At 38.8% G+C, this 21,503-nt stretch overlaps 1 protein-coding gene across 1 annotated transcript in view; it reads right to left on the bottom strand.

Annotated features, from left to right (window-relative positions):
* Positions 1-21,503, bottom strand: part of SPTLC2 (serine palmitoyltransferase long chain base subunit 2) — an 87,186-nt gene that overhangs the window by 34,401 nt on the left and 31,282 nt on the right. The window contains exons 3-9 of the mRNA XM_055437499.2: positions 14,948-15,102; positions 13,064-13,212; positions 11,234-11,358; positions 10,009-10,102; positions 7,047-7,152; positions 6,132-6,351; positions 2,477-2,603 (exon numbers count right to left, since the gene is read on the bottom strand). Of these exons, the coding sequence (XP_055293474.1) occupies positions 2,477-2,603; positions 6,132-6,351; positions 7,047-7,152; positions 10,009-10,102; positions 11,234-11,358; positions 13,064-13,212; positions 14,948-15,102 (976 nt within the window). The remainder of the gene's footprint in view (positions 1-2,476; positions 2,604-6,131; positions 6,352-7,046; positions 7,153-10,008; positions 10,103-11,233; positions 11,359-13,063; positions 13,213-14,947; positions 15,103-21,503) is intronic.

Raw genomic sequence — 21,503 nt, 5'->3', positions numbered from 1 at the left:
TCAAGGCAGGTGACTTCTATTATAAAATCACATCAGGTAATTAATTGCAGATACCTCTTTTTTAAAGGTTACCTTAAAGCACAGTGAAAAGGCTACTGCCAGATTCTACCTTTTCTTCTTCAAGGACAATGAAAAGATGCGTTCAATAATGTCATAAAAGTATTACCCTAACCCACTCAAATCTAAACAACAACAAAAAAAATCAGGCCAAACTTAAATAGGATGAGTTAGCAGGCTTTATAAGAAATGGTATTTTTTACTGGGGCTTCCCTGGTGGCCCAGATGGTTAAGAATCTGCCTGTGATGCAGGAGATCTGAGTTTGATCCCTGGGTCGGGAAGATCCCCTAGAGAAGGGAATGGCTATCCACTTCAGTATTCTTGCATGGAGAATTCCATGGACAGAGGAACCTGGTGGGCAACAGTCCATGGAATGGCAAAAAAAAAAAAAAAAAATCTAACTACTTTTGGTTAGATTTTTATTATCCTGTATTTTGAGAGAAACAATGTAGCCAACAGAAGTCTGTCATACTACTTGGAAGTTTTAGGGACTAATTTTAAAACATATTATCTAAAAGCTAGCGGTGGCAAGTTTTAAAAATGGCCACATATTCTTCAACCTGACTCCCATTTGAGGTCCCCCACGTCCTGCAATCTGGATTGGCTTTGATGACGTGCTCTTAACAGCAGATCAGAGAATGTCGTGGGGTTTCAGCACATCCTTTGGGAATGTATGCTCTCTGCAGCGTCCTATCTGGTCACCAGGCCATGAGGACTTCCACCACATGGAGAGGATGGCTCAGCTGAGTCCAAACTTCAAGTCATGCCAGCCCAGGTGATGTGTGAGGGAAGACATCTCCAGGTGTTCCCAGCCCCCAGCCATCAATCTTCCAAGTTCAAGCCCCAGACACTGTGGAGCAAAGACAAGCCATCCCTGACTGAACTCCTGACCTGCAGAATCTGTAAGCATAGCTAAGATAGCTGCTGTGTCACACCACTAAGCTTAGAGGGTGGTTACAGAGGCAACAGATAAACTGGAAAACAAATGCTAACCCAAAGCCTATATCTAATTATCACATTTCATTTTCTCTCTACCAGTAGAGCCTAGATTTCGTCATTTAGCATAGATAAGTCATTTATCCAGAGGTCACACATCACTCGGATCCATGCTCTAGGATCGGGCAAAGACATAATCCAAGGTAACTTTGATAACTGTTAACATTTGTTTTTTAGTCACCTGATGGACAGGGAGGCCTGGCGTGCTGTGATTCATGGGGTCGCGGAGAGTCGGACACGACTGAGCGACTGAACTGAAGTGAACTGAAACCTATGTCAAATAACTAGATAAATAATAGCTATGTATATACATATACAAACACATATGTATACTCAGGTCAAAGCACACTATTTCCAGCAATACCTTATAAGAAAGAAAGAAGATAACGTTGTAGTTCTATTAACAGGGAGCTTTTCACAAAGCTACATGCAGTGTTCACAACATTACTGAATTACTTCCTTCCCCAAGGAATCATTTTATGAAGCTGAAAATGATCAACAGTTCCAAGAGCTAACAATAATGTACATACCACAGATCAGAAAAAATATTAAGGTGGAATTCTGATTTAAGAAAACAGGCTCAAATCAATGAAAATGAGATGCACTACTTTCTCCCTGTTTCTCAAAGCAAGCCAGATCAACATACTACAAAATATGACACAGCTGAAGAGGGGAGATTATCAGGCTGATAATGTTTTACAAGAGTAAAACTGATTTTAGAAGCTTTAAAAAAGCAACAAGCAAATGTATGTCTCATACTCACAATGGAGAGTCTTCTCAAAGTGAAAAAACCAAAACCCCAATTGCTCCCCTTTTATTATAATGTCTCTATAGTCAACGCTGCCCTCTAGTGATATAAAATAAAAGTCAAGTATCAGGAAGTGAACACTCTTGTTCACTTGAGGATGTTTTAAGTCAGGGCATCTAGTTTAGAGTACAAATCCCACCAAAGACAGAATAAGTAGATTCGGGATGACCTTTATTAATTATTACATGTTAAAGTAGAAAATCTTTTAAAAGGCATTAAATAAAGGACACTAATTCATGGAAACAGCAGCTTTTACAAACTATGGAAATGAAACATCACGACCTAGTGAATTATTTACATCTTCACATGAAATTATGCAATTCAAGACCCTGAAGACTTATCACCCAAGATTTACCGAGAATACGTAGGACAGTGAGATTAAAGCCTCACTGTCTATAGACAAGACAACTCAACAGGAAGTGAGCCAGGCTAGTTGTCCTGGCACGTGTGAACACACTGAAAAGTGACCACAGACACCAAGACCTCACACACCCATCAGCTCTGCCCAGAGTATGCCTGACTCCTCATTTTAGGAAAAAAACTCAAGAAAAAAGAGCACGTCTGGCCGCTGAGTACTGACTGAGTCCAGGAAACTTTCCAGGAAAAGGCCTTACCGAGGGTGGTGCCATCCTGCCCCATGATGCACTTCATAGAAGTGATGATCTGCTCCACCACAGGCGGGGAGAGCGACGTGGCGTACACCGCGCTGTGGGAATGTGTCCGCAGGTAGTCGATCAGCGCCTGGGGAGGGCACAGAAGCAAGTCATTAGAGGCCATTGGTGAGTGCACTGGCAGCCTTCTGCCCAGGTGAAAGGAGCCTCCTCGCTTCAACAGCACTGACTGGGGATGTCAGTCTGAGACACGAGGCCCACCAACACGGGGAGAGCACACTGTCAGCATCCTGGGTTAGAAGAAAAAGCAAGAGCGTTCCAGAAGAACATCTGCCTCTGTTTCACTACGCTAAAGTCTCTGACTGTGTGGATCACAACAAAAGGATCCATATTTGTTGGAATGTGGAAAATTCTTAAAAGAGGTGAGACTACCACCTTACATGCCTCCTGAGAATCCTGTGTGCAGGTCAAGAAGCAACTGCTAGAACTGGACATGGAACAATAGACTGGTTCTAAACTGGGAAAGGAGTACGTCAAAGCTGTATGTTGACACCCTGCTTATTTAACTTATACGCAGAGTATATCATAAGAAACGCCGGGCTGGATGGAGCACAAGCTGGAATCAAGATGGCCGGGAGAAATATCAATAACCTCAGACATGCAGATGACACCACCCTTATGGCAGAAAGTGAAGAAGAACTAAAGAGCCTCTTGATGAAAGTGAAAGAGGAGAGTGAAAAAGTTGGCTTAAAGCTCAACATTCAGAAAACAAGGATCATAGCATCTGGTCCCATCATTTCAAGGAAAATAGATGGGGAAAAAGATGGAAACAGTGGCAGATTTTATTTTCTTGGGCTCCAAAATCACTGCGGACAGTGACTGCAGCCATGAAATTAACAGGTGCTTGCTCCTTGGAAGAAAAGCTACGAAAAACATAGACAACATATTAAAAATCAGAGACATCACTTTGCTGACAAAGGTCAGTATAGTCAAAGCTTCGGTTTTTCCAATAGTCAGGCATGGATGTGAGAGTTAGACTACAAAGAAGGCTGACTGCCAAAGAATTGATGCTTTCAAACTGTAGTGCTGGAGAAGACTCTTGAGAGTCACTTGGATATCGAGATCAAAAGAGTCCATCCTAAAGGAAATCAGTCCTGAATAAGGACTGATGCTGAAGTTGAAGCCTCAATATTTTGGCCACCTGATGCGTACAGACAACTCACTGGAAGAGACCCTGATGCTGGGAAAGATTGAGGGCAGAAGGAAAAGGGGGCAACAGAGGATGAGATGGTTGGATGGCATTACGAACTCAATGAACGTGAGTTTGAGCATAAATTCTGGGAGATAGTGAAGGACAGGGAAGCCTGGTATGATGCAGACCATGGGTTGCAAAGAGTTGGACATGACTGAGCGACTAAACAACAACATGCAATGTCCTTAGGCTTTGTTTTGTTTGCTATTTTGGCCATGCTGCACAGCTTGTGGGATCTAAGTTCCCCAACCAGGGACTGAACCCACATCCTCAGCAGTGAAAGTGTGGAGTCCTAACCACTGAACCACTAGGGAATTTCCTGTTTTGTTTTTTAAACATGCTACAACATGGAAGGATGAAAAACTAGTTTTAAAAAAAGACCTCATATTTAGAGAACATATCATTTAATATTAAAACAGATCTATAATCCTAAACTAAACAAGAAAGTGTCTGGATTGCTTTTAGATATGACTTACTTCTAAGTATTACAGAAAATATCATCTGCATCTTACCCCACACCTACAAAGCCCATCCTTACATTCCTGAGTATGAGAAAGACAGTTCTCTAATATCAACTTTAAAGACATTAAACATCCTCCAGATACACAGAGATTTATAAAATGATATAAATGTAGCAGAAATTAAACAGAAATTTACTGGGTTTTTCGTAAGAACATTAAAGCTATCTCACTGAATGAAAAAACAAACAAACAAAACCTTGTCTGCCAGTAAGAAAAATTTCCAAACAATCAGTTATATATCCCTACTCTCTGATGCCTTTTAACTTCACTAAATCTTTAAATAAAATATGCATACAAAGAAGCTTATGTTTCAGAACCAAATCAGGAAACACAAAATGCAACCAGGAAACAGTGTAGTGTGTTACTTCGAAAATACAAAATATTGAACAAAACCCAATATAAAAAGGTAAATATATTGTATCTTGATGATCTCCCAGAGTATTATTCTTCTATCTTTTGGTGTAGCAACAAATCTTACCAAAAAGCAATCAATTATCCAAAGTAAGCCTGGAGATAGCCTTTTCCTAATAACAAAAATTTAGGGCAAAAATCTATCGAACCTGACCAAAACCACTGAAAATGGGGTTTCTCTAAAAGGAATCAATGATGAAGAGAAAGTCCCTGCTTTAAGATTCTCAGGGTCAAATTTTAAAGAGGAATTTAAGCACATTTAGAGTACCATGTACAAATATTTGACATGCATTGTTTCTTTCCTAACATTGTGTATAGATTTTTAAAAGAACTGTTTTATTGATATACAATTCACATACTATAGTATTCCCTTTCTCACAGGGTATAATACAGTGGCTTTCAGTATATTCACAGAGCGGTCCAACTTTCATCTCTACCTAATTTTAGAACATCAAAAAGAAACCTCATATTCGTTAGTAGTCACTTTCCACGTCCCCTGTTCTCCTTTGCCCCGGCAACCACTAACCTATTTCTGCCTCTATGATGTGCCTATTCTGGATATATCATAAAAAGAAATACTGTAACTGGTGAGCTTTTTTGACTGACTTCTTTAACATAATGCTTTCAAGGTTATTTCCACGTTATAGCACGGGCATGTATTATTTGTTAAGCCCTCGCTACAAATGTGAGCCAGGCACACTTATCTGTTTTACTGATTAGGAAATTTAAACATTAAGTACTTTGCCCAAGGTCTCACAAAGTTAGGAAAATACTCAAACCCGAACCTAGGGTTCTGTCTCTATGGCTCAACCATTCCCACCATGCTATACTGATTTTCAAATACCCTAGAGTTCATTATGTAGTTTTGGATTGGCAAAGACAATGCCTTGCAGTACACCAGAGCCAGCAAAGTAATTCTTTTCCTCCTGTCTTGATGATCACCCAAAATGCATTTGAGTCCAGAAACTGGTCTTCTGTCCCCACTGGCTCCCATGACATCCCTGCTATGTCTGAAATAGTGAGCACAACTCAGACCCCCAAAAGAAGACTGTGCGAATGGGCAGCACCACTGTGTGTTCTTTCATACAAGAGGGTATTCTGTCCTCAGACCAGGATGTAGTTTAGAATGAAGCTCCAATAGAAAAACAACAAACAATCAACAGAACCCGCCTTTGGTTTATCAGAGGCACTCAGAGGGCAGTTGAAGTGTGAAGCCTGCTGGCACCAGGTGCCTGATCCACAAACAAATTTAGGATGTCCACATCCAAGTTCGGGACTCTATCTCCTCAAAACCGAAATCTAGTAGCCAGTGCCTTCAGTTCAGTTCAGTTGCTCAGTCGTGTCCGACTCTTTGCAACTCCATGAGTCACAGCACGCTAGGCCTCCCTCTCCATCACCAACTCCCAGAGTTCACTCAAACTCATAGCCAGTGCCTTAGTGTACCTTAACTGCTCGATTGTCAGGGTCTGTTTACCTTCTTGCCTCCGATGTATCCTCCAGAAGCACCAAAGCTTTTTGTGAATGTTCCCATCATGATGTCCACATCCTCAGGATCCAGGCCAAAGTAGTCCACCACACCTCGTCCTGTAGGGCCCAGAGCCCCAATGCTGTGAGCTTCATCCAGATACAAGTATGCCTTGTATTTCTTCTTCAGGGCAATCACTTCAGGAAGGCGAACAATAGACCCCTCCATGCTGGCAAAACAGGGCAAAATACACAAACACGCTGAGCCTTCTTAACTCTCAAAACCAGGTTGGCCACTTTATTATTATTGTTATTTTAAGTTCATTGCTTTTTTAAATGATCTGACAAGGCCGCTTGTGGTTTTAAAATGGCAATGACAGACAATGCCATGGCTAGTAAGATATCCAGAGGAAAGGAGATTGGATCTTTTAAAACAAATACCAGAATACAAGTGAGCTCAATTCACCACAGAGAGACAGAGGTCACAGTAGATTCTTCTAAAGTTTGTAATTATAGGCAACATTTGACTTTGCATATATTACATGTGTAATTAAAGTTACACGAAAGAATAAAAAACATTAGGAGGTGGGAGAATAAATACAAGGGCTGCAAATAGGTAAACAATATAAAATATTTCTTAAAATTAAATGGCATGTAATTTGTTCTGACACATTAGAAAACATATTCTAATTCTTTTCCTTATGTGTAAACTCCCTATACAAACAGTGGAAGAATCATGGACCCAAAAAGATGAGATGATACATATAGCATGATGAAAAGAATAAAGACAACCCAGGTATTTTAACAAGTCAGAAACTCTGTCTCCTTAGTTTTCAGAGGGGTCTAGATTAGACCCCTCTTCAACTTTCAACTTCTATGACTTCATGCGGTAAAGTGGACATCAGAACAAATACAGCAGGATTACCTATATATTCCCTCCACAAGGATTAGAATTTTCTTCCAGGGCCTTCGTGTCCGAGGCTGACCGTAAACAATGGCATCTTTCAACAGCTTCTCTAGGCTTTGCATATCTGTAGCACACAAAAAAGAATCTCAGCACAAAGTATCTTCCTCTTTTATAACTTTATTCCTAAAATGAAAATATACATTTCTTATTCAGGAAGCATGTCTCAGATAGCCAAGGACAATAACATAATTAGAATCGGACAGAACAAAAACGGGGCAAAATGGGTAGGCTACTGACAACTTGAATTAAAATCTCATTTCAAAAACACCAGAAACTCAATTAAATGAGTATGGTAAAGTTGACTCAGTTGGTTAGCATGCTTATGAAATGACCAATTTTTTTTCATGAAATTTCAGTTAGCTTTTTCTGTATTTAAACAATTAAATGTATCTTTAATCCTAGTGAGTCATTCTGAAGTAAATGCATAAAGAAAGCTGAGTAAGAAAATGAGAATAAACTACTATAAACACATACACCTTCTAAACAACAAATATGGGAGAAAAACGTCACCTTTCACCCAGGATATACCCAGGATATATTCAATAAAAGCTTGTTAAATAGTTTTATCATAGTAGTGGTTAAAAATAACACCCGCCTGGACAGGCATGATTCTATATGTTAAACAAGCCTGGCAATCTAGTAGAAACTGTTCCATGTTTGATTTGACCAGCTGTCTGTCTACAACCAAGTTTTTGGGCTCTGCTGTTACGGCAATTACCAGGCCAAGGAAACACTTGGTGCGTACTGCCATTAAGGAGAAGAATAACTTTCCTGTTAAAGATAAACGCCTGGAAGACCACTGTTACTACCACTACAGACTTCACACTTGAAATATACGCCCCGAAACAAGGCCCTTAAGAGTCCTCCACCCAAAAATGTATGCAAATGAAGTTTACAGTATAATTTGTCAGGGGTGGGAGACGCCCCCGTCATAAATCTGGTTCTTTACTATTCATCACTGAAGGGAGGGGTTACAAAGTCACAAGGATTTGCTCTCTTTATAAAATAATCCGTAGAAAAGAGAAGGTAATAAAAACACACACTGTAAATAAACACAAAATGGCCAAAAGTTGACTGTTTACACCTTCAGTTATTCATAACAAAGCAATCTTATCTGCTATCTAACCCAGAAATAGGAGATGCTCCCACAAAGTAAAAAATCTGATCTGAAGCTTCAAGTCTTGCTACAGAGGGCAATGTGTCGCAATTAGCAGAAGACAAGTAAAAATGGACTCATTGTTTTAGCTTCCTCTGTTTATACAGAGAAAGAAAGAGAAAAATAAAATGTTGATTCAAAATTTTACATGAAAGAAAATATCTATGGAATTCTTGACCATATTATCTACTTGGGAAACAAAATTCAATATTTCTCTCATAGTATACTCTCGAAATCCCATGTAAATTAGAGATTTAGACAAAAAATATACCACAAAACAACCAGAAGAAAACGAAAGAGAATAATCTGAGAATGAGAAAGGCCAACACTCAAAATCCAAACAAGTCGTAAGACAGTAAATATGACATCAACATTTCAGTAAGTCCACACAGCAAGACACTAAAAACAAAGTTAAAAATACAAAATACTGCAACACAAAGGGCTCTTATAATCAGTAAAAAGAGAAACAGTTTGAAAATCACCAATTTACAAAGAAATACAAAGACAATAACTCTGTATAAAAAGTTGCTCAACACCTAATAATCAAATAAAAATTAATGCTATTGGACTTCTTAGATTATGAAAGAATTTAAATGCTACATGTTGGCCTGTAAGTAGAAACAGTCACTGTTTTGATTTCAGGTGTTGTTGAGTAAAAATCTGCACAGTGCTTGGAGGCAATCTGGAAAAGTACAGCAAATTTATATCATTTTAACCATGCATTCTAAAGACTGTTCGGAATTTACCCTAAGGCACTAATCAGACTAGTAAGGAAAATATGAATGTAGGTGGTACTGCTTCCAGCAGAGAAACTCAGAAACAGCCTGGATGTTCAAACGAAAGGATGGACTGAATGAGAGCACTGCCTGCCACCTTGCTCTTACAGAAAGAGGGCAGGCACATGTACTGCCATAGTTCCCAATGTGTTTTACGAAAACAACAAGTCATACAACAGTGCTTCGTAAATCCCATTTACATAAAACAAAATACTATATATATCATTCTCACTGTAAAGCATTTCAAAGAACAAAGACGAAAGGAAGGTCATTACCATCCGCAAACCTTCCATCCAGAAGCACACATCTAGTATCTGAGTGTACCTTCTTTCAGACTTTTGTCTGACGTTTGTCGTCTTGTAGACCTTTGTGTACACATTTTGGTAACATGACATTAAACAGTTTGGTCATATCTCTTCACTACACAAAAGCATTTTAACCTTGAAAGTTATGCATTTTTATTACAATCATTTTAATAATGCACTAAGATATTTCCATTTAGGGAGAAAGTCTTGACTTAGTGCCACTGTTCTCTGCTCTTATGGCCTTGTTCATATATGCATTTCAGTATTCGTCTGTTGTATTCTAACTACTGGTTTGTCTACAGTCTCTTTAGCAACCAGTCAGAGATCCTTGAGATCAGGAAGCCAGCTTTATTCGCTTCAATACCCACAATGTTATGGCAAGACAGGTATCTAGTATAAATGCACACTGAACAAGTGATTTATAAACAAGGAAGATGAAAAAGTTCAAAGTCAGAAAAAGAATAATGTTTTACTTTGTACCAAAAGGCTTCCTTCAGCCTTTATTTTTATTCCAATGAGAAAGATAGTAACTTTTAAAACACAAGACCAGAACTTACATTTTAGGTATTGGTACTTCAGTTTCATTTACAGTTTCTACTGTTTATGTAACTAATTGTTATCACTGCCACTAATCCAAACAATCCTAAACCCTAAAGCCAGAGTAGATTTCACAACAAACTCACTGTTGTGTTTGAAGACTCGAATGGTTGCTCCTGAGAGTCTGGCTCCCAGAACCAGAGAAGCATGGTTGAGTTCATCACTCAGAATCAGGCAACCCTGCAAAACCACCAGGAGAGGAAGATAAGAATCTGAGGGGAAAGGTTTAGTTAGACGAACTACAAAACACTAAAACCATTAATAATTATATCTTAATAGGGAAAGTATGCACACTGGCAAAGGTATCAATTTTCTCTGAAGTCTTTGTTTAATACTGATATTATAAAATATTTATTAGCTTATTATATACTATAATATTATATAAATCATATTATTATTATTGCTTATATGCTATAACTTTTTCCATCCTTTTACTTTTAGCCTGTGTCTTTAATTAAAAAAATTTTTTTAATTTAACCTGACAATCTGTCTTCTAATTAGAAATACAAACCGTTTATGTTTAATGTGATATCAATATAGTTGCGTTTAAATCTTCTCCCTTGCGCATATGTGTCAAGTCACTTCAGTCAACGTCTGACTCTTTGCGACCCTATAGACCATAGCCTGCCACGGAGGCTCTGCCACTCTGTCCACGGAGATTCCCCAGGCAAGAATACAGGAGTGGGTTGCCATGCCCTCCAACAGGGAATCTTCCCGACCCATTATGTCTCCGGCATTGGCAGGCAGGTTCTTTACCACTAGTGCCACCTGGGAAGCTCTATGCACGCACGCACACACACACACACACACACACACACACCTTGCCCGTACACACACACACACACACACACACACCTTGCCCGTACACACACACACACACACACACACACCCCTTGCCCATACACACACACACACACACCCCCCACCTTGCCCGTACACACACCTTACCCGTGTATCTCTGAACAATGTGCATTACAGTAACAACAAGTATTAGGGACCTACATATTTTCATATTTTTCTACTAGAAGAAACAACCTGATTAATAATTTCCAAACTAAACATCCCTTCTTCCATAATTTTAGTCTTTTATGAGATTTTATTTATAAGAATTCCTTTAAAATGAAATGAAGAAAGTAAGAGTCATCTAAAGGCAATACAGAAAAAATCATGAGTTCCAGTAAAAAAGCTTCAACTGATGTAAGTATCCACAGGATACACTTATACAAAAATTTTCTGGCTTGCCTGAATGTTTTACAAAACAAAAGAAGATATACATGAGGGAGCTTTCATAAGTGACAGACTAAATCTTACTTTGCTAACAAGAGCAGGAATGTTCATTGAATTTGTTGCGAATCCCATGCCATATGCCATAGCAGCTTCTACTCCTAAGAAACTTGCCACAAGCTTCTCCAGTTCTTCATGCTTGTCCAGGTTCCCTGTGTGAAGAAGTTAATGAAGTCAATGTCACCAAAGTTCAAATTTAAGAGTTACTCATTACTTTAGAAAAAGAAACCATAGCCTATGTTATAACCTTTTCAGACTAAAGTCTAATGAAGGAATCAGTATCATGAAGAGTCAAGGCTTATAAAGATACAATTGTTGGATAAAATCAGATGCAGCACCTGTGGTGGCATTTCTGTAAAGAGGGTTGCCAACAATGTCTCTCATTCCTGTTCACACATGCTGGTTCCAAGTCTATGCCTTAAGAGGCCTGGCAGCACCTGTTTTAATACACTTGAAGTCAGCTGCCATGTAAAACAGTCTAGAAAGCCTTTGTAAAGAGAGATCATGTGGACAGGGAAGGGCTCTTAGAGACTGAGGAAGGAAGGGGCAGGGCTCACCATCAGCTGAGGTGCCAGACATGCAAGTGATGCTATCATGGATACGCTATCCTCAGTCATAATACCCCAGCTGACCCCATGTGGAGCTGTGATAAATGTCAAGTCCTTTCCAAATGACAGAATCACAAGCAAATAAATATATGTTTCTGTTTTGAGCCACAAAGTTTTGGAATGGTTTGTTACGTAGCAAAAGGTGAGTTTAAAAACACCTTCCCTAACTTTGTATTATGATTTTAAATCAGTGCTCAAATCCATAAGGACCGAACAACGTTTATCAATGATACTGGCTACATGCAGAAGAGAAAAGATGCTGAGAAAGAAGACTGCTGAATTAGGATGCTATGTGTTCTTTAAAGCTTAAGCAAGTGATTTATCCTCTTTGGGCCTCTGTTTCTTATCTGTTTAACACCAATAATAATATCTGCTTTATCTACCTCATGACATTGTTATAAAGATCAAAAGAGATAAGATGTTCGAGCAATTTATAAAGGGCCATAAAGATATAAGCTGTGGTAACTCTGTGTCATCACTGCATAAGGCTCCCTTAAGCACATCACTGGGGATCCCAAGGAAGAACGACCCAGTGGCACTTGCCATTCTCTAAACCCACGAGAAACCATAATGAACGACTGCTTTCACCTATTTAAGTTTTGGGGTGATCCACAGGAATAAATATCCAGAAAATTGTCTTATATCTTTTATGGTTATCAGTTCTCTTGAACAAGATGGAAAAATTAAGACTCTTCCTTTGAGCTTAAATAAATTAAATCTCTTTGTAGACACCTGTTTGCTTTTATGTTTTATAGACTTATAATAATAATAAGAGTTAACATTCATTGAGGGTTTACCACGGTATCAGCACTTTACATGAATTAGCTTATTTAGTTCTTGAAACAGCCCTATAAGGTAGGAACTATTATTAGCCCCAATTTACCCGTATGGAAGCAGATTAACCCTCACCTGCCCATGGGCTCAGTATACCAGTGAAAAGTTCTCTCAACCACCATCATTTGACCAATAAAGTCAACATGAAAGCTATAAATGAAACAAATATCTAATGGAACTTTTCTAGAGATAGTCTGTATGTAAAACATAATGGAAAAGATAAAAATATCTCAAAACACACTGAAGCATTAAAATCATCCATCACTTCAGAAAAATAAAGCATTCTTTACTTGATCTAAACTCCACCGCAAAGCTTGTACTTGGACGTTCATATTCTAGCTCTGCATCAGTATCAGTCCCTCCTGAGACAAAAAGTTAAGAACATGAGCTGACCAAACCAACAGCCTACACTTACCAATTTCCTGCCGAGTGCTGCACACTCCAACTCCATACTCCTCTAGGACTTTGGCAGCTGCCTCCTGACATGGTCCAGTGTTCCTCGCAAACCCGAGATAGTTGTAGGAACCCATGTTTATAACATCTTTAATTATATTCCCTGTGTACCTGTATATCAACAGCATAAAAGTTCATGAAACTCAGGAGCAAGTCAAATACTTACACGTGCTAATAAACTTATTGATAATACAAAAGGAAGCACCGTCTGTAGGAATTAAGAGAGAATATGGTCTCCATGAAAAGCAGCTCAGACTCACCACCAACTAGGAAGGTGGGCGTTAAAACGGAGTACCAATGTTCACTTATCAACAGGGATGTCTAAAAACTGACTCTATTGGGGGACTCCCTGGTGGCCCAGTGATTAGGACTTGGCCCTCTCACTGCTGTAGCCTGGGTTCAGTTCCTGGCCAGGGAACTTCAATATCCCACAAGCCATGCAGCATGGCCCCCCCAAATTTTTAATTAAAAAAAAAACAAAAAAAAAAACACTGACCATATTCAGTGTTGGCCAGGACACTTTTATAAGCTCTAGATAAGAATATCCTTTCCTTTTGGAGGGCAGTTTGGCAGTACTTACCTATCAAAAGATACATTGGGTTGATACATTCATTCTTTTTTGAACGAACTTTTTGGCCAACTCAATACATATTTTTGACTGAGCAATTCCTACACACATATAAAAGGATATACGCTTAAGGAAACTTCAAGTCACTACACAATTCATCTACCATGTCCCTTTCTCAGGCACATGGACCAGTGACATTCCACATGGTGGAAGCGCAGTCAGCCCTGGACCCCACAGCAAAGACATCCCAGTTCAGAGGCTTTACCGGTCTAAGATGGTCATGAAGTATAGACAAAGAATAAACTGCTGCTGTCTTCACTCAGAGATCTGGGGTTTTTAAGATAGGATGAGGCAGCCCAATGTGTTTTACATTATATGTATCTATACTGTAGAATACTAAGTAGCCACTACAAATAATGAGCTTGCTGTGAATAAGCTCAAGAAAGATGTTACTGACGTGTTAGCAAGCAAAAAAGCAAGATGTAAAATACTTTCTACAGTAAGATCCCATTTGTGTAAATCAAAACACTGTGTGCAACCCCAGTAACACACTACACACATACGCCACAGAAAATATCTGGAGGAATAACATACAATCAACTGATAATAATGGGCACCTCTAGGAAGCGAGCATTTGTGGGGAAGTGGATTCAAAAAGGACAGTGGTTAGTTCTCACAGGGGACCTTCACTTTATTTGTATTATCTTTTTTATTTTTTTAAATAATGACCATACAACCATGAAATGCTTGTAAAATATAAACAAAATTTTATGAATATATAAAATTTTCCACTCTGTGTTCTGTGACAACCTAGAGGGCTGGCATGGGTGGGAGATGGAGGGAGGTTCAACCGGGAGCGGACATATATATACCTATGGCTGATTCATGTTGATGTATGGCAGAAACTAATTATCCTCCAATTAAAAAAATTAGTTTTCTAAACAGTTCAATTCATTTAAGTAAAAACACTCCTTGAATCATCTGAGAAATCAAAATATCCATAAATAAATTCAGACACTTGACTCTACTAAAAGGCCCAACAAAAAGGACGATTTTTCTTTGTTTTTTTTTTTTCAATTATAATTCAACAGTGGTAGATGTCATAGACAGATGCATTTTAAAAATCTCCAAAACAATGAACAACATGCAAGAAAGTTAATCATGTTGTATTGTACTCTCAAAACTTCTACTCCTGCTTTGACAGAATACTCTTAACTGCAATAGGAAATCTTCTGAGGTGAAGAAATGCTCTGAAATAGTTTTGCAACCAAGACTCACTTGAAGGACCAGTTGTAGTCGTGAGACTGTCTCTCCATAATGTCCACCCTGGCTCCAGGCACGCTGCAGATGGGCCGGTTCCAATTGTCTCTGATCCTCATGTAGAGATTCCTCGTGTAGAAGTTCTCAAAATCCTGGTACAATGACACGAAGTCCTGCCAATGAATGGTGAGATGCCATACGTTTAACTGAGCTTCTCTGCACAACTTCTCTTCTCATATTACAAGAGCACTTTAGAAGGAGAGGTCAGTTATTCAGAATTAACTGATATGGAAAACATTTGGGAAGGCATCCATTCTTTCTGTTGTTTTAAAACAACTCAACCAGATAAAAATCACTTAGCTTTGACTGATGAGCTCTAAGAAAATGGTTGCAAGTAACTACCTAACTGCACAAAAGTAGGGTCAAAGAATTTAACTTCATAAAGCAGGCTTCATAAAAATAAAACTTAGTTGTACAATTCTGTCAATAAATGGTTTTCCTTCCTAATAACCTTAAAAACACTGCTCTTTGCTCCATCTCTGTCCCCATAATGTATTAGGGGAAATGCCATAAAACCCTGTAATTCCAGTTTCAACCAAGAAAAATAATTCCAAAATTAAGATTCCATTCTCTGCATATTTTCAAGGATCAAAAGGAAATTAATTCAAAGGAAATTTTCCAAAATAAGAAAAACTAAAAGCTAGGTTATAGAAACACACCTATCTCGGGTTTCTTTCCTTGGATGGGAGTTTTTAAAAAAAATCTCAAAATGAATTTCCATGATCAAGACTTTAGACTTTAAAGATCTCCCTTATAAGTTATGCTAAAATCTAAGACTGTAAAAAATACAGGCACAGTGAAGCTTTAATTAAGGCATAATGTTCTGCTCAGAACAGAGTGACCAGACCACATGAGGTCTACTTGAAGGTAATCAGTAAACAAAACAGAAGAAAACTGTACCAGAGTTTGACAACAGTCAGCAAACTACTGAGCTTCTAGCCCTCAGATCTGGGCTTGGTGCCAACCCAAATTAATCTTTTAAATAAGCTAATCAAAAATATTAAAAGTTTAAGCCTTATTCTTTAAAAGATTTTCACTGCTAAAGAAGGTTCTACATAAAACTTTAAAATTAACAACCTTCTAGGACACTGGACTCTGAAGTGTCTACTAAATAAGCCTCACAGTAGATAAAAATCTCCTCAAATAAAGCTAAAGCAGAGTCACAAAGTTCTCAGGAATTTGTGGTACCTGATACCATCTCTCCTGCAATTGGTTCTAACATTTACATTTCCTTAAGAGAAAATATCCACAGATGCTCGTCTGTCACAACTGGAAACTTACTGCTCAAATATTCGGTGGACCAAAAAGCGTCTTCAGTTTTTTGTGTGCTGTGTGCTTAGTCGCTCAGTCGTGTCCGACTCTTTGCGACCCCATGGACTATAGCCCACCAGTCTCCTCTGTCCTTGGGGATTCTCCAGGCAACAATACTGGAGTGGGTTGCCATGCCCTTTTCCAGGGGCTCTCCCCAACCCAGGGATCGAACCCGGGTCTCCTGCATTGCAGGTGGATTCTTTACCGTCTGAGCCACCATGGAAGCCCAAGAATACTGAAGTGGGTGCTGTGCTGTGCTTAGTCACTCAGTTGTGTCCGACTCTTTGTGACACCATGGACTGTAGCCCGCCAGACTTCTCTGTCCATGGGGATTCTCCAGACGAGAATAATGGAGTGGGTAGCCTTTCCCTTCTCCAGGGGATCTTCCCAACCCAACTCCTGCATTGCAGGCAGATTCTTTACCATCTGAGCCATCAAACTTCCTGACCCAGGAATCAAACTGAGGTCTCCTGCATTGCAGGCAGATTCTTAAAAATAAAAAACATTTTTCATTTTCACCAAGAACTTTACTGAACATATTCACCATTTTGTTCCACTACCTTCTGCTATTTTTCAGGCAACTTCAGGAGTTGACATTTTTCCCACTAAGAGAATTTTGTAAAATTCGAAATAAATGGAAATCCAAAGGCGCAATGTCTGGTGAATATGGTAGATGAATCAGAACTTCCCAGACAAGCTGTAACAGTTCCTGCCTGGTCATTAAAGAAACATGCAGTCTTGCAGTACCCTGATGGAAGATTATGCATTTTCTGTTGACTCATTCCAGATGCTTTTTGTCAAGTGCTTTCAGTTGCTCTAAGAGGAAGCAGTACTTGTTGGAATTTATTGGATGAAGACCAATGAAGCCTTTGGTGTTCATTTCTCTTGCCCCATGATCTCTTTCGTTCCAACATTATTGTACAGTATCCACTTCTCATTGCCCATCACAGCTTGTTTTAAAAATGGAACTTTTCATTATATTTCAGTAGAGAATCACATATGGAAATACAGTCAAGAAGGTTTTTGTTCACTTATGTGGAGCCCAAACACCAAAGTGATTAACATAACTGAGCAGGTGTAAATTATTTCCAATGCTTTATCTGGATATTTTGAATATGTTAGCTATCTCCTGTGTGATATAATGTTGGCTGTTCTCAATTAATGTCTCGATTTGACACATTAGTTAACAACTTCAACTGGTCTCCCTGATGGTAAAACATCATCCAGCAAAAAATCTCCAGCATGAAACTTCACAAACCACCTTTGATAGATAAGTCATGGTACCATCTCCATACACCATACAAATCTTTTTTTGTGTGTTTCAGCTGCATTTTTACCTTTCTTGAAATAATAAAACATAGAATCTGCCTGCAATGCAAGAGACCCGGGTTTGATCCCTGGGTTGGGAAGATCCCTTGGAGAAGGGAATGGCTACCCACTCCACTATTCTTGCCTGGAAAACTCCATGGACAGAGAGGAGCCTGGTGGGCTACAGTCCAAGGGTTGCAAGTCAGACACAACTGAACAACTAATACCTCCACTTTCTTTTTTCAATATGGAGAAAATGTTGTTGTTTTTTCTCTTCCATCTTCAATATTTAAATAGCTACACAAACATTCAACAATTTTGATAATTTTTTTTAAAATGCACACTGATATAACACCTGTCACAATACAATCTAACAAAATTTTTGAATGAAGTTAAAGACAACTAAGTGCTACTAGAGCCAGGAAAAACCAAACAAACTTTTTCTCCAACCCAATAAATAAGAGTCACATTAGGGGTAGAGGAGGAAAAGCTGAGCTTGTAGTTCATTGGCAGTGTGAGAGACAGGTTATAATAAGCGATGGCTGCAAACCTAGCATTTCCCAAATGTCTCAAGACAAAACTCCAGGGAATTCCCTGGTGGTCCAGGGGTTAAGACTCGGAGTTTCACTGCTGTTGGGCCTGGGTTCCATCTTTGGTTGGGGAACTAAGATTCCATAAGCTGCACAATGTGGCTAAAAAATAAATAAAACTCCAGCATCTACTGTATAGAAGGATTTTGCCCCCATGACAAAGAAGCTTTCTCTGAAAAGCTGAATAATGGGGCCATGTGGGGGTACATACATCCATACAGAAAAATGGCTGACCAAGCCTGTGCTTATTCTGCATGCAAACCAGTCTTTCAGCCACAGGAGGTAAGTGACGCAGATGACAAGAATCCCTGAGGGAATGTTTTACTTGAACTGCAGAGGTCAAAAGCCAGGGGCCCACTTTCTGACATCTAGTTTATTTCTCTCATAAACTAAATTATTTCTCTCATAAAACCTAAAAATAAGTAAAACAGGTACTAATTATAGTGCAGGGAAGCAATTTTTTCAGAAGAATTAATAATTTCTATCACAACCTAAGTTGAACTTACCAACCATATTATATACAGCCATATTATATACCTTTACACATCTATACTATGTCCAGATATATGCCCTTCCTTATCTTATTAGACTGAATCACATGAAATTATCATTTCAGCAGTTCAAAAATGGTCAAATATTGGTATTTTCATGTGATCTGATGTATATTTATTATTTAAAACGCAATGAAAACAGGAAAACAAACTCACAAACTTAGGACAAAATACCTTGGCACTATTCATAAAGGAAGACTGATAAAGTTGCTTACTTTAAAAGAACTTCTGTTCATTAAAAGACACACACAGAAAACCTATGGCTGATTCACACTGCTGTTCAGTAGAAGCCAACACAATACTGTAAACCGATTCTTCTTCAATTGAAACCAAGTAAGTGTTTAAAACAGATACACACAGGGTGGCAAGACAAGTCAGAGAATGGGCTCAGACAGTGGTGAAGTGTCTTCTGGGAGACACAAACATTTCCTGTAAACTGCTAAGAAAAACAAAACAGAAACCCAACAGATAAACAGGCCAGAGATTTTAACTGGCACCTCACGAAATAGAAACATCAAATGATCATTACACACCGTGCAAAGGTGTTTCGCTTAATTGGGCAACTGAGAAATGCAAATTAAAACTACAATGAGATAGTAGGACTGACAAAAAAAAATTTAACTCTGACAACAGTAATTGTTGATTAGGATGTGGAACAATGAGAACTCTCAAACACAGCTGGTAAGTGTAAAAAAATAGTACAATCACTCCGAAAAACAGTTTGTCACTATCTAGTAAAGTTGAACACATGCATATTCTATAACCCATGTATTCCAAGACTTGAGAAATTCACAGATACATGTTCAGGAAACATATCAGAAAGTTGACAGCCGTTTTATGAGTCACTGAAAAAACTGAAAGAAAAAAAAAAGCCTCAATGTCCACTGATACTAGAGTAGATAAATTTTAGTAGTTATACTCTTACACTGGGATTCTATACAGCAATGAAAATGAAGCAAAAGTACACCACAAAACGGCTGAATCCTATGCTGAATACACAAACTAAGGCACAAAAACAAATATACAATTCAAATCCATTTCAGAATGTTCAAGACTGGGCTTAACTAAATTTTATTGCTTATAGATATACATGCAGATGATAAAATCATAAAGAAAAGTCAAGACAATCGCTAGCCCGGGGAGAGGGAAAAGGCAGGACTGAGAAGGGACTGTGGGGGTGCAGTTTCTGAGGTGACAGCAATGCGCTACCTCTAAGGTGGGAGTTCCATCACTGCTCACTCATATAAGCACTCATTACAACCACACCCACTTTTTTATTAACCTTCCAAGATGTGTGCTGTACCTATGTATATATTGGTTATATATAGCCAATGAACAGGTTAAAAACTAAAGGAAAGAGCATTTTCCAATAAATCTCAAAAGTTTTACATGACAGTCTGTTGAACTGCCTGGCTCAACAGTGTGGAACCCAATTTGCCGTAACATCTGACCACAAGAAAACCCACTGTGTCTGCTGGCACTAAGACATGTATCTATTCGGGAAACATCAGGGTGCTTCCAAACCTTCGGCCACTGAAACTGAAGTCTACACACCTGAAACCTTTTCTTTAAAAATGCTCTAGAAAAACATCTATTTCTGCTTTATTGACTATGCCAGAGCCTTTGACTGTGTGGATCACAATAAATTGGAAAATTCTGAGAGAGATGGGACTACCAGACCACCTGACCTGCCTCTTGAGAAACCTATTTGCAGGTCAGGAAGCAACAGTTAGAACTGGACATGGAACAACAGACTGGCTCCAGTTCAGCGACTGAACTGAACAGTACTGTTGAGACTTTTCATGGTGATAAGCAGGATGACTGACTGACTGACTCTGTGTGTGCTCAGTCACGTCTGACTCTGAGACCCCAAGGATTACCCCGCCAGGCCCCGGGATTATCCAGACAAGAACACTGGAGTGAGTTTGCTATTTCCTCCTCCAGGGGATCTTCCCAGCCCAGGGATCGAATCCCTGCAGGTCCTGCATTAGCAAGTGGGTTCTTTACCACTGAGCCACCCAGGAAGCATGATAAAGAGGATACAGAATATCAAAGACAGGCTAATGAAAAAAAAGTCTTTAATGGTCTAAATTTTTATTTTGGCAACACCTTTTCTAGAGAAGGAAATAACCTCATAAGGTATGCCCAGACATAGCTGAAACATGACAAAACTGTTTCAATACTTAAATTAAGAGAATTTGAAAATCCTATATAATTCCCACCTGAAGAAGTAATGAAAATGAAAAGCAATCCAAAAAAGAGGGAATATAAGAATATGCATAGCTGGCTCACCTTGCTGTACAGCAAAAACTAACACAACATAGTAAAGGAACTAAACTCCAATAAAAATTAATTAAAAAAAAAAAGCATTATGTGGCTAGGGGTATTAGAAACTAACAATGTCATCTCTAGCTCTACTTAATGAAGACAATCAGGTGAAATAACCTGAGAAAGGTTATTAAGTTGGTGACTTTAAAATCTTTGAATTGTGGTCAAGAGCTTTCCCTACTATTCATGTAAGTCATATTACTTACTGTGTGTTCTTTCATGTTTTTAATGTTATAGGAGGTCACTTCCTTGTTTCTGTAACATCAGTGAAGGAATAAAATGAGATTTCAAGATTAGAGACATCTGTTTTCTCTAAATCTAAAAGTGGGTCATCTGTGTGTCTGCATCTGAATATGTATTCACACACACAGGACTGTGAATACATCAAAGCCCAGAACTTTTCACTGTAATTATTACCACCACTCA

This window comes from Moschus berezovskii, chromosome 9 (genome assembly GCF_049115385.1).
Source record: "Moschus berezovskii isolate FMDL1 chromosome 9, NW_MosBer_1.0, whole genome shotgun sequence".
In the NCBI taxonomy this organism is placed as follows: Eukaryota; Metazoa; Chordata; class Mammalia; order Artiodactyla; family Moschidae; genus Moschus; species Moschus berezovskii.
Note: the sequence above shows the minus strand (reverse complement) of the source record. Positions and strands in the feature narration are given on the sequence as shown.